Consider the following 12,004-nt stretch of genomic DNA (forward strand, 5'->3'; position numbering starts at 1 on the left):
GCCATCCATTTATTCCCAACTGGGCTTCTGAGCAGTGCGCCCTACTTTTTCCAGCAGCCACAGAAAATGAATGGAGTTGCACTTTTGTAAGGCAGCTGGAAGTTACCTGTCAGAAATAAAAATTCCCCAATATGCTGGTTGGTGTGCATCCTAACGTGGATTTTAATTGTTTGATACTTATGGATTAACATTTGAAGATATAATCTACTTATTGGATGTGACAATCAACTTTATTTTTCTTTTGATAATTTCATATCAAATTATTACATTATGAAATATTATAAGGTGCAATGAAAGGGTTGTACATTCAGTAAAGTATGTTCATTTTCTACAGCAACTGGAGAGAAATCAGGCCAATGCAGAGCATTTGTGGTACATTGTGAAGACCTCCTCTGATCCACATGAAACGGATGATATTTTATGCAACACAACTACTTTCAATTGTACCATCTCCCTGCCCACTGAAGAGAGCAAAGTTTTTATCTGGGCATACAATAAGGCAGGGGCTTCTCCAGAAACTGAGATTATCCTCACTGCCAGGAATGGTGAGAAGATAGTAAATTTCAAATAATAGGTTATTGTTAGCTTATTAGTCAGTATTGATTTAATTACTAAAAAAAACAATAATAATTCCACATTAATTTACAATTCCCAAGATATTAGACTGGTTTGCCAACCATTCATTAAATGCAGCTCCTTTACTGTAACTGGATCTGAACAGTACAAGTTGGCTTCACTTTATGAATTTTAATTTCCCATTTTCTTTCATTATAAATGTTTTTTATATATATATATATATATATATATATATATATATATATATATATATATATATATATATATATATATATATACTGTATATATTAGTATATTGTATATTTTAAAAAAAATAGATGCAAATTACAACTGTTTATACTATAGTGGATCTGTTGGCACAAAATGACTGTTGAAACATGGTCAGTTGTAAACTCAAAATGACAAGATGATTATAATGATTTAGATCATTCAGCTTATTACTTCTATCTGAACTATATTTCTAAATTTACTTCAGCTGACCATTTTACCAGATTCATTCTATTTGTTTTACAGGAACTCCTGTGTCTAAAATGCAAGTGTGTTCCAATAGTGATTCCACCTTGCAACTAACGTGGGATCCACAGTCTTCAGCTAAAGGCTACATGATAGAATGGTACAAAAGTGCAGAGCTGCCAAACTCTGAAATTTACTGGAAAATTGAACAGAAAGGAAGCTCAAACACAATTCTACAAGGTAAGACATAGATAGTGATGTAGCTTTTGTTAGGGATACTATATTACTTTTCAAATCTCCAAATCTCAACCCTACAGATAATGTTAGCGCTATATAAACAACAGTCTTGTTTTTTTTTCTACTTTTTATTAACTAGATAGGAGTTGTCTGCCCTTATGAATTCGAAGACCTTTACGAAGCATTGATCATCAATATCTGATTGATGCGGAGCCATCAGTCACCAATATAACGTGATCGAAGCTGTACTGGTCTAACTCCTTTCACTGTAGCTGAATTCAGCTGATCGGTGGGGCTGCCGGCTGTCAGACATCTAAAGATCTAATATTGATGACCTATCTGTAGATTATAATTATACTAAAGGCTAATTAATTTGTTTCCATTATTCTGTCGTAGACAATTTGCTTTTAAAAGGCAGTTGCCAATAGGAAATGTATACTTAGCAAACACTCAGCAAACAGTTTTTGTTCGAGTTCTGTGTAAAAGTGTTGAAATGTCACAACTTTTTACACAATTTTGCAACTTTTGTCAGATCTACGGCATATTTTTGAAGAGAGGGTAATATCTCTTTATAAGTGGTTACGGCTCAGCCAAAAAGTTCATCAAAAGTGGCCTCAACTTACAACAGAAATGTAATCCAGCACCTGACTGAGGTAGACTTCTTACACTGGTGTTTTGGATGAATTTTCAAAGGAAAAACAGAGGTCACCGCTGCGCTTATCACCAATACAGGCCGGAATTATTAATCCAAGTCTTTTTATTGCTGGCACATATACAGGTCAACGCGTTTCAGGGTTCTCTGCCCCCTTCCTCAGGACAGTATAGTAATGACAACAATAGTGTCCTGAGGAAGGGGGCAGAGACCCATGAAACGTGTTGACCTGTTTATGTGCCTGCAATAAAAAGACTTGGATTAATAATTCCGGCCTGCATTGGTGATAAGTGCGGTGGTGACCCCCATTTTTCCTTTGAAAATTCGTCCAATATTCCTGCCGGGCTGCAGCTATCTCCATCCATGAATATGCAATTGTAGGTGTTGTGACTCTTTCACAACCCCTAAAGGTGAGTTCACCTTTATTATCAATATCTGGTAAGACCCTATGTGTCTTTTTCTCCATAGTCTTTAAAACCTGTTGAATACACTGGTGTTTTGGCATCTGAGAGATGCACCAAAATTAAGGTCTGTGCTTTGACTAGGCCACTCCAATACATTTACACTTTTCCCCTTAAATCCCTCTAGTGTTGCTCTTGCAACCACAAAAGTATTTAAACACAGGATGTAATGTAATAATATAGGTGAAAAGCCAAGGAGGTGAATACTTTCACAAGGCACAGTAACATTACAGATAGTCTACTGTTAATTAGGTTATGCTGCCTCGGCATTGCATTACTGCCCGCACACATTATCATGTTGCCTGCATGAATTATTATATTTATTCATTCATGCATTCAAATTATTTTTGTTTATTTTACTCATTTATATTGAGCAAACCTATTCCACTGCCCAGGAATTGGATCTGTGCCTATGAAGGCTACTCCAAAACATGGCAGTTAGAATGCATCATTGTGCAATTAGATTAGAACCTATTCACATGGGGTTTTCTCTTTATGTTTAATGTGTACTTGCAGTGACGTAACTAGAATGTGATGGGCCCCGGTGCAAAGTTCAGACCTGGGTCCCCCCTCCACATACACCGACACTTGGGGTACGGGATAATAACATCGATACTTGGGGTATGGAATAATGACACTGACACTCGGGGTACAGGATAATGATGCTGACACTTGTCTCTTACCCACAGCACCCAGATTTCCCATGATCTGAAATCCCTCTATCAGCACCCTGCTTTCCTATGTTCTGATATCCATCTTGTCCTCGGCACCCAGCTTCCCCATGCTCTGCTATACATCTTTCCCTCAGCACCCAGCTTTCCCATATCAGAGCATGGGAAAGCTGGGAGCTGAGGGAAAGAGCCTTTTTCCCTCAGCACAAAACGTTCCCATCCCCTGAGTGTATCTTTGCCCCCCCCCCCTTGTATATAGTTCTCCAAATAGAATAATGGCCCCTACGCAGCCTTCCAAATAGTATAGAGGGTCCAACATAACCCTTCATATATTAGAATACACTTCCATAGTCCTCCATGTATTATAATGCATTTCCCATAGTTCTACATGTATTATAATTCACCCCATAGTACTCAATATATAATACTGCACCACATAGGACTCCATATATTATAATGCACCCCCATAATCCTCCATGTATAAAGTAGCCCTTCAATTATTATCATGAATTTCTGATAGTTCTCCAAGTATTATAATTCAACCCATAGTTCTCCATATATTATAATGCACCACATAGTCCTCCATGTATAATAATGCAGCCAGCCTCCCCAAACCTCCATGTATAATATAGCAGCCAGCCTCCCCAGACCTCCATGTATAATATAGCAGCCAGCCTCCCCAGACCTCCATGTATAATATAGCAGCCAGCCTCCCCAGACCTCCATGTATAATATAGCAGCCAGCCTCTCCAGCCCTCCAATGATAATAATGCAGCCAGCCTCCCCAGACCTCCATGTATAATAATGCAGCCAGCCTCCCCAGACCTCCATGTATAATAATACAGCCAGCCTCTCCAGGCCTCCATGTATAATAATGCAGCCAGCCTCCCCAGACCTCCATGTATAATAATACAGTCAGCCTCTCCAGGCCTCCATGTATAATAATGTAGCCAGCCTCCGCAGACCTCCATGTATAATAATGCAGCCAGCCTCCCCTGACCTCCATGTATAATAATGCAGCCGGCCTCCCCAGGCCTCCATCTATAATAATGCAGCCAGCCTCCCCAGACCTCCATGTATAATAATGCAGCCAGCCTCCCCAGACCACCATCTATAATAATGCAGCCAGCCTCGCTAGTCCTCCATGTATAATAATGCATCCAGCTTCCCCAAGCTTCCATGTTTAATAATACAGCCAGCCTCCCCAGGCCTCCATGTATATTGCAGCCTCCCCAGGCCTCCATGTATAATGCAGCCTCCCCAGTCCTCCATGTATAATGCAGCCTCTCCAGGCCTCCATGTATAATGCAGCCTCTCCAGGCCTCCATGTATAATGCAGCCTTTCCAGGCCTCCATGTATAATAATGCAGCCTCCCCAGGTCTCCATGTATAATAATGCAGCCTCCCCAGGCCTCCATGTATAATGCAGCCTCTCCAGGCCTCCATGTATAATAATGCAGCCTCTCCAGGCCTCCATGTATAATAATGCATCCTCTCCAGGCCTCCATGTATAGTGCAGCCTCCCCAGTCCTCCATTTATAATGCAGCCTCTCCAGGCCTCCATGTATAATGCAGCCTCTCCAGGCCTCCATGTATAATGCAGCCTTTCCAGGCCTCCATGTATAATAATGCAGCCTCCCCAGGTCTCCATGTATAATAATGCAGCCTCCCCAGGCCTCCATGTATAATAATGCAGCCTCTCCAGGCCTCCGTTTATAATGCAGCTTTCCCAAGCCTCTGACCACCGTGTTCTCACTAATTTATAATAAAAAAAAACAAGTACTCACCCTCTCTTTTCCTTCCACCGCTGCTCTGTTTTCAAGTCTCCTCGTTTCACCGCTGCTGTCCTCACTGCTCTTCTCGTTCCCGCTGCTCTGTCCTCACCGCTGCTCTGTCCTCACCGCTGCTCGTCCTCCCCTCTCCTTGTTCTCCCGGTGCTGCGGTCGGCGTCCTCCCGTCCTGCGCTCTGTGCCTGTACTCAGCACAGCAGTCGCATGGGAGTGACGTCACCGCGCAGGCACAGGGTGAGATTGATGATACATAGCGCGGCACCGGCCACGCTATTGCAGCACCCTGGGATATGCTACCCCAGTGATCTGCAGAATCCTAAGGCTTTCTGGAACACCCTATGCTGACAACCCACACCTCACACACAGGTAGGGGCACATTCCCTGAGACCTGGGCGCAGCATGTAGAGGGTTAACAGTGGTCAAGTGTGAGAACCAATCCCTTAGCTGTTAGCCTGGGAAAGGGGTGTGGCTTGTGGGAAGCAACAGGTGTTGCTAGGCAGAGTTGGCAGAGAGGAAAAACGACAGTTGAAGGAGTGTCAGTTGAAAGGAGCCAGAGAGTGAGAGGGGTGTGAGGATTGTGAGGAAACCCCCAAAAGGCGACTAGGAGGTAGTAGCCTGAGGGTAGACAGATCCCCGGCACTACGCACGAGGGGGTACTGGACCCCAGAGTAGACGACAGCTGCAGGCGGTCTGCTGATCCAGCCATGTGTGGTGACTTCCAGGGTACCACACCACCCATAGGCACAGGGACACAGCCTCATATATAGGACCCGGGAGAGGGCACAGAGAAGTAGCCTACCCCACAAGGGACCGCGAGGCCTGTCATACTGGGCCCGGAAAGACAAAGGAGCGGAGCGCTGCAGGTCACCATCAGCTCTGCATGTGCACGGAGGGCTCAACTGGGACTCACGTCAGCACTGTGACAAAGGAAAGTCGGTTGACCAGCCGTGCCAAACTGCACTTGCAACATCTAGTGAGTAAATTACCAGTTAATCTGCAAGAACTGTGTTGTGTCTATTACTGGTGCACCACAAGGCGCAGCACACCTACATGGGACTTAAGCCCCTACTGGCGGAGGGTGCGAACACACTTGCTGCTATACCATCTGTCCCTAAAACCACAGCAGCGGCGGGACATCTTATTACCGCAACCCGCCAGTGGCGTCACAAGTGACATACAAAATAACCCTGTTAACGAGCGCCCCCCAGGTAACGGAACCAGGCACGGCCACCTGTGACAGCGATCCCCATTATCCATCACCCAGAACCGAGTATCTCAAGGGCCTGGGGTGTGGCAGCGCTCTACACTATGCTTCATCACTACTGTGCGCGGTGACGGGGGAGCCACCGTAGCCGCTGACACGAGGCAGGGGGACCCGGTGTCTGTGGCGGCACCGGGTCATATAGCGGCCGCGTGGTCTGCGGCAGAACAGCGCAGCTCCTCTCACTGAAAGAAACTGGCTGCTGATCTGCCGGGTGGCCGCCGGGCCCCTAACCTCCCGGGCCCGGACGCAATGGCAACCGCTGCTACAGCGGTAGCTACGCCCCTGTGTACTTGGCAAACCCAATGTACACTCTAAACATGTCTATCATCTCTTCAATCTAATATATAAAGCTCAGTGTATGTATGTATGTGCATATGTATGTGTGTGTGTATGTCTGCTAAAGGAATTTGCACCGTCGCATTTACAATCATGAAATTTTTCACAGACGCCCCATGTGACCCCAGGGAACGTCATAGACTATGTTTTGACGGGAAAAATTAACCCCACGCTTTACAGTTACTCTCAAAAATCCTGCCTCCATTAAACTGAATAGGTGGGAGCTGCAGGCCATTAATAGCAACTGTCAGTGGTTGCTATAGGAACAAAATAAACTGTTAGTATAAGAAGCTTATGTGTGAGGTAATAAGATGTCGCTGGTGAGACAGATAAAGAGACAGATGGGGAAAGAGACAGACGGGGAAAGAGACAGACAGGGAAAGAGACATACGGGCAAAGAGACAGATGGGCAAAGAGACAGATGGGCAAAGAGACAGACCGGGCAAAGAGACAGACCTGGAAAGAGACAGACCTGGAAAGAGACAGCCTTGGAAAGAGACAGCCTTGGAAAGAGACAGCCTGGCAAAGAGACAGCCGGGCAAAGAGACAGATGGGCAAAATGACAGACCTGGAAAGAGACAGATGGGCAAAGAGACAGACGGACAAAGAGACAGACTGGCAAAGTGACAGACATGGAAAGAGACAGACATGGAAAGAGACAGACCTGGAAAGAGACAGCCCAGCAAAGAGACAGACGGGCAAAGAGACAGACCTGGAAACAGACAGACCTGGAAACAGACAGACCTGGAAAGAGACAGACCTGGAAAGAGACAGATGGGGAAAGAGACAGATGAGGAAAGAGACAGATGGGGAAAGAAACAGATGGGGAAAGAGAGAGCCCTGAAAGAAACAGACCAGGAAAGAAACAGACCAGGAAAGAAACAGCCCTGGAAAGAGACAGCCCTGGAAAGAGACAGCCGGGTAGAAAGACAGCCAGACAAAGAGACAGCCCGGCAAAGAGACAGACGGGCAAAGAGACTGACCTGGAAACAGACAGACCTGGAAACAGATAGACCTGGAAAGAGACAGACGGGGAAAGAGACAAAGACAGACAGGAAAGAGACAGACGTGGAAAGAAAGAAACAGACAGACACACACATAGAGACAGACAGAGAGATAGAGAGAGACAGACAGACACAGAGATGGCACAGATGTCTCATGTGACTCAGGGAACGTCATCAACTATATTTGGACGGGAAAATTTAACCCCGCGCTTTACAGTTAGTCTCCAAAATCCTGCCTCCATTAATCTGAATGGAGGTGGGAGATACAGGCTATTAATAGGAACTGTCAGTGGTTGCTATAGGAACAAAATAAACTGTTAGTATAAGAAGCTTATGTGTGAGATGTCAGAGGAGAGACGGATAGAGAGAGACAGAAAAAGACAGACAGACAGAAAGACACAGACAGAGACAGACAGGGAAAGAGACAGCCTTGGAAAGAGACAGCCTTGGAAAGAGACAGCCTTGGAAAGAGACAGCCGGGCAAAGAGACAGCCGGGCAAAGAGACAGTCCTGGAAAGAGACAGACCTGGAAAGAGAAAGACTGGGAAAGATACAGAAGGGGAAAGAGACAGAAGGGGAAAGAGACAGCCCTGGATAGAGACAGCCCTGGAAAGAGACAGGCCTGGAAAGAGACAGCCCTGGAAAGAGACAGATGGGCAAAGAGACAGACCTGGAAAGAGACAGACCTGGAAAGAGACAGACGGGCAAAGAGACAGACGGGCAAAGAGACAGACGAGCAAAAAGACAGCCCTGGAAAGAGACAGCCCTGGAAGGAGACAGACTGGGAACGAGACAGACAGATAGAGAGAGATAGACAGACACAGACAGACACAGAGAAAGAGAGAGACACAGAGATAGAGACACAGAGATTGAGAGAGACAGACAAAGAAACTGATACAAAGACAGACACAGAGACAGACAGACAGAGACAGACAGAAACTCGAAGAGAGACAGTTACTATCCCGGGCAATGCCCAGGTACTACAGCTAGTACCAGATAAAGGCCAAAATAGTGTCCTTCACCTGCTCATTGTACTATATACTATGCAACAGTATACTATTAAAAAGGTACTATAAACTCAATATGTCTTAATAGTCTACATGGCATCCATCACTGTCTTCAGTTAAACGTCAAGAAGCCCCAGTGTTTTACCTATCCATGTATGCACAGTTTACACTGAAGTTTACCCCAGCAAACTTAAAGGGCATTTACATTGCAAGATAATTGTGAATGAGGTATTCTGCTCTTCTGGCACTTGAGACCTCTGTATATGGAGTCTAAAAACTGTTCTAGGATTTTCTGTGTTCCAAAAGTCAAAGAGCATTCCTTCCCTCCCAATTCTCACTGTGTGGCTAAGTAGTACTGTACAGCCACATGTGGAGTATTGCCGGTTCAGCAGAAATTTCATGGCAAATTTTCATGGCATTTTTACCCATTTCCCAATGGGAAACTGTAAAATCTGGGGATAAAATAACATTTTTGTGGCAAAACTGTAATTATTTTTTTTGTTTATTGCCCAATGGTAGAAAATTATGTGACGCACACCTGTGGTGTCAATATGATCACTGCACCCCTATATTATTTTATTGAGAGATTTAATTTGTGAAATGGGGTCACTTATGGGGGTTCTGCTTTTCTGCCAATGTGACATGGCAACAGCAACTCATAATAGTAAAATCTGCACTATAATATGGTGCTCTTTCCCTTCTCACCTTTCCACTGTGCCTGAAAAGTAGTTCACGATAACATGTAGAGTAATGGCACACTGAGGAGCAATTGTACAACAAACTGTGTGGTCTTTTTTTCCTCATAGCACTTTTAAAACATTAAAACTTGCAGCTAAATAAAATTTTAGTGGTAAAAATGTAATCATTTTTTCTTTACCTATCAGAAGTATAGCTCACTGTACCCCTAGATAAATTTCAGTGATGGGTGTAGTTTGTAAAGTATGGTCACTTATGGGGGAGTCTGCTGTTCTGGCATACCAGGGGCTCCGTCAATGTGCCATGGCACCCTCAAACCATTTCAGCAACATCTGCTATATAATATGGCGCTACTTCCCTTCTGAGCTTTGCACTGTGCTTCAAAAGTAGTTTTTGACCACATGTGGGGAATTGTCATACTCAGGAGAAATTGATAGCATGTTGTATTATTCTTTTTCTCCTATAACCTCTTTTGAAAATTAAAACCTTGACACAAATAAACATTTTATTGGAAAAAATGGGAGTTTTGTATTTTCTCAACTCAATGTTATACATTTCTGTGAATTGTCTGAGGGTTAAAAATGCTCATTACACACCTAGATGAATTCCACGAGAGATGTAGTTTCCAAAATGGGATCCCTTGCAAGGTTGTCTGCTGTTTTGGCATGTAAGGAGCTCTTCAAATGTAACATGGTGTCTGGAATCAATTCCAGACAAAATGGTTCAAAATTCAAATACTGCTGCTTCCCTTCAGAGCCCTGCCGTGCACCGAAACAGTAGATTTCCACCACGTAGGAATATCGGTGTCTTCAGGAGAAATTGCACAACAAATTGTATGGTCTATTTTCTCCTGTTACCCTTGTGAAAGTGCAAAATTTGGGGCTAAAGTAACATTTTTGTGGGGAAAATGTTATTTATGTTCATGGCTCAACGTTATAAAATACTGTGAATCACCTGAGGGTTTAAAGTGCTCAGTATGCCTCTAAATAAATTCCATAAAAGGTGTAGTTTCCGAAATGGAGTCAATTGTGAGATGTTTGAACTGTTTAGACCCATGAGGGTCTCTCCAAACGCGATTTGGCATCCTCTATTTCAGCTAAATTTACGCTCCTTTCCTTCCGAGATCTGCCTGGTGCCCAAACGATAGTTTTTTTACCACATTTAGACTATCAAGCGTACTCAGGAGAAATTGCACAACAAATTGTATGGTCCATTTTCTCCCATCACCCTTGTGAAAATGAAAAATCTATGATTAAAGCAATATTTTTCATTGCAAAAAGTAAAACATTTGGTCTGGTCAAGAAGGTGAAATCAGACGGAGGATCCAGGGGTTAATATGACCACAATCATTAATAACATTTAAACATTCTCCTTTTCCTGGGTTTCTAATTTTTCAGATATTGAACAATTCAAAAGATACACTGTGAGACTGTACCCATTGTATAAAGACTGCATAGGAGTGGTGAGGGAGACCGAGGTGTATTCCAAAGAAGCAGGTAATGTACAGATTATAGTTGTCATAAACAGTCATTAAAATAATGGCATTAATTTTTACAAAGCATAATACCTGCATAACTATTATTAATACACAGACCAAGCTCATAATAAAGTTTGTTCTTCTACCTTTACGGTTTTTTTTTTTTTTTATCTCTGTGCATCAAGCTTCCCAGAGCAGAATGTGGGTCCTAGTGTTATGTGCTAAACGATCTTTTCCTGGAGCACACTTCTTCTCTTCAGTGCTGCAGATCTCTCTCTTTAGTTTCGTATGTGCTTCCTAAGTTGTTGCACCTATTTGAGTTGAGGGGCTCGCTCACACCACTATATAAATCGAACGAGTGCTATATGATATTTTATTCCTTGTTCCCAATCTAAATGGGCCCTATCAGCTTCATACACATGTACCGCCCCGGTGTTGGTCGGGCTGCTCGGATCCGGGATCGTGTTGGCTTGAGGGGCTTATCGGACACTTTGATTTGTGAAAGGGGGTATTTACAGGGGATAAGTTTGTGACACCACCTGTGGGTTGCGGTAATGGGAGTACCATTGCTGCTGTAAGGAGTACCGGGGCAGATGGAGTTAAGCAGCCTGATGTTAGTCCCTCCACAGGTAGGGATGGCCCCGGGCTCAAGGGTGTTGGTGGTTATTTGGGAGAGCAGGGTGCAAGGGACCAGGTGCTCACTATGGGTAGTCGTGGTGCTGGATGAGACTATGTCCGTCCCACCCTCTTCCAATGTCACTGCCACTGGTCCCCGACTCCTCTGGTCCCGAACTACTGTCTGCGACCCAATTACGGTTGTTCTAGCTCCCCGGGAGCTCCCAGTCCCTAGCTCCTCTCTCTTTGAGGGCTCTCACTCGACTGTCTAGACTGTCCCTCACAGAAGTCTGCCTGACCCCTAGGTGGGTGGCCCTTTTCCAGCTAGACCAACCCACTGGTGTGTCTGACAGGTCATGATATGAGGTGTTGATTTGGATTTGTGGTGCTGATGGAGGTGACACCGGTTTCTGGTAACCTGGAACCAGGAGGGGTAGGTCCTGAATCCTGAGCGAACAGGAGCAGTTCCCTGTAGCATCCTGATGTATTCAGGGGCAGTACACACACATATGAGACATTTACTTCAAACCAATAAACCTGGCAGTGCTCTTCGTACACAGACTTTATGATACATATATGGCTATTTCAGGAGTTAATGAGTATAATTTTAAAAGCTATAAAGTAGAATTAAAAGGGGGTGGTATAAATTATTACATTAATTTGATTTTTTTCCTTTATTGGAGAGTCCTCAGTGGTTAATACCTTTTAATGACTAACTGAAAATATGGTAATAAATAGCAAGCTTTCCAGACTACTCAGGTCTCT

General features: G+C 44.0%; 1 protein-coding gene across 2 annotated transcripts in view; it reads left to right on the forward strand.

The window, feature by feature from the left end:
• CSF3R (colony stimulating factor 3 receptor) overlaps nt 1-12,004 on the forward strand; it is a 111,699-nt gene that overhangs the window by 81,726 nt on the left and 17,969 nt on the right. For both annotated transcript variants that reach the window (XM_075336045.1, XM_075336046.1), the window contains exons 10-12: nt 335-545; nt 1,090-1,269; nt 10,545-10,643. In XM_075336045.1, coding sequence (XP_075192160.1) covers nt 335-545; nt 1,090-1,269; nt 10,545-10,643 — 490 coding nt within the window. The remainder of the gene's footprint in view (nt 1-334; nt 546-1,089; nt 1,270-10,544; nt 10,644-12,004) is intronic.

The sequence above is a fragment of the Anomaloglossus baeobatrachus genome, chromosome 2 (genome assembly GCF_048569485.1).
Source record: "Anomaloglossus baeobatrachus isolate aAnoBae1 chromosome 2, aAnoBae1.hap1, whole genome shotgun sequence".
In the NCBI taxonomy this organism is placed as follows: domain Eukaryota; kingdom Metazoa; phylum Chordata; class Amphibia; order Anura; family Aromobatidae; genus Anomaloglossus; species Anomaloglossus baeobatrachus.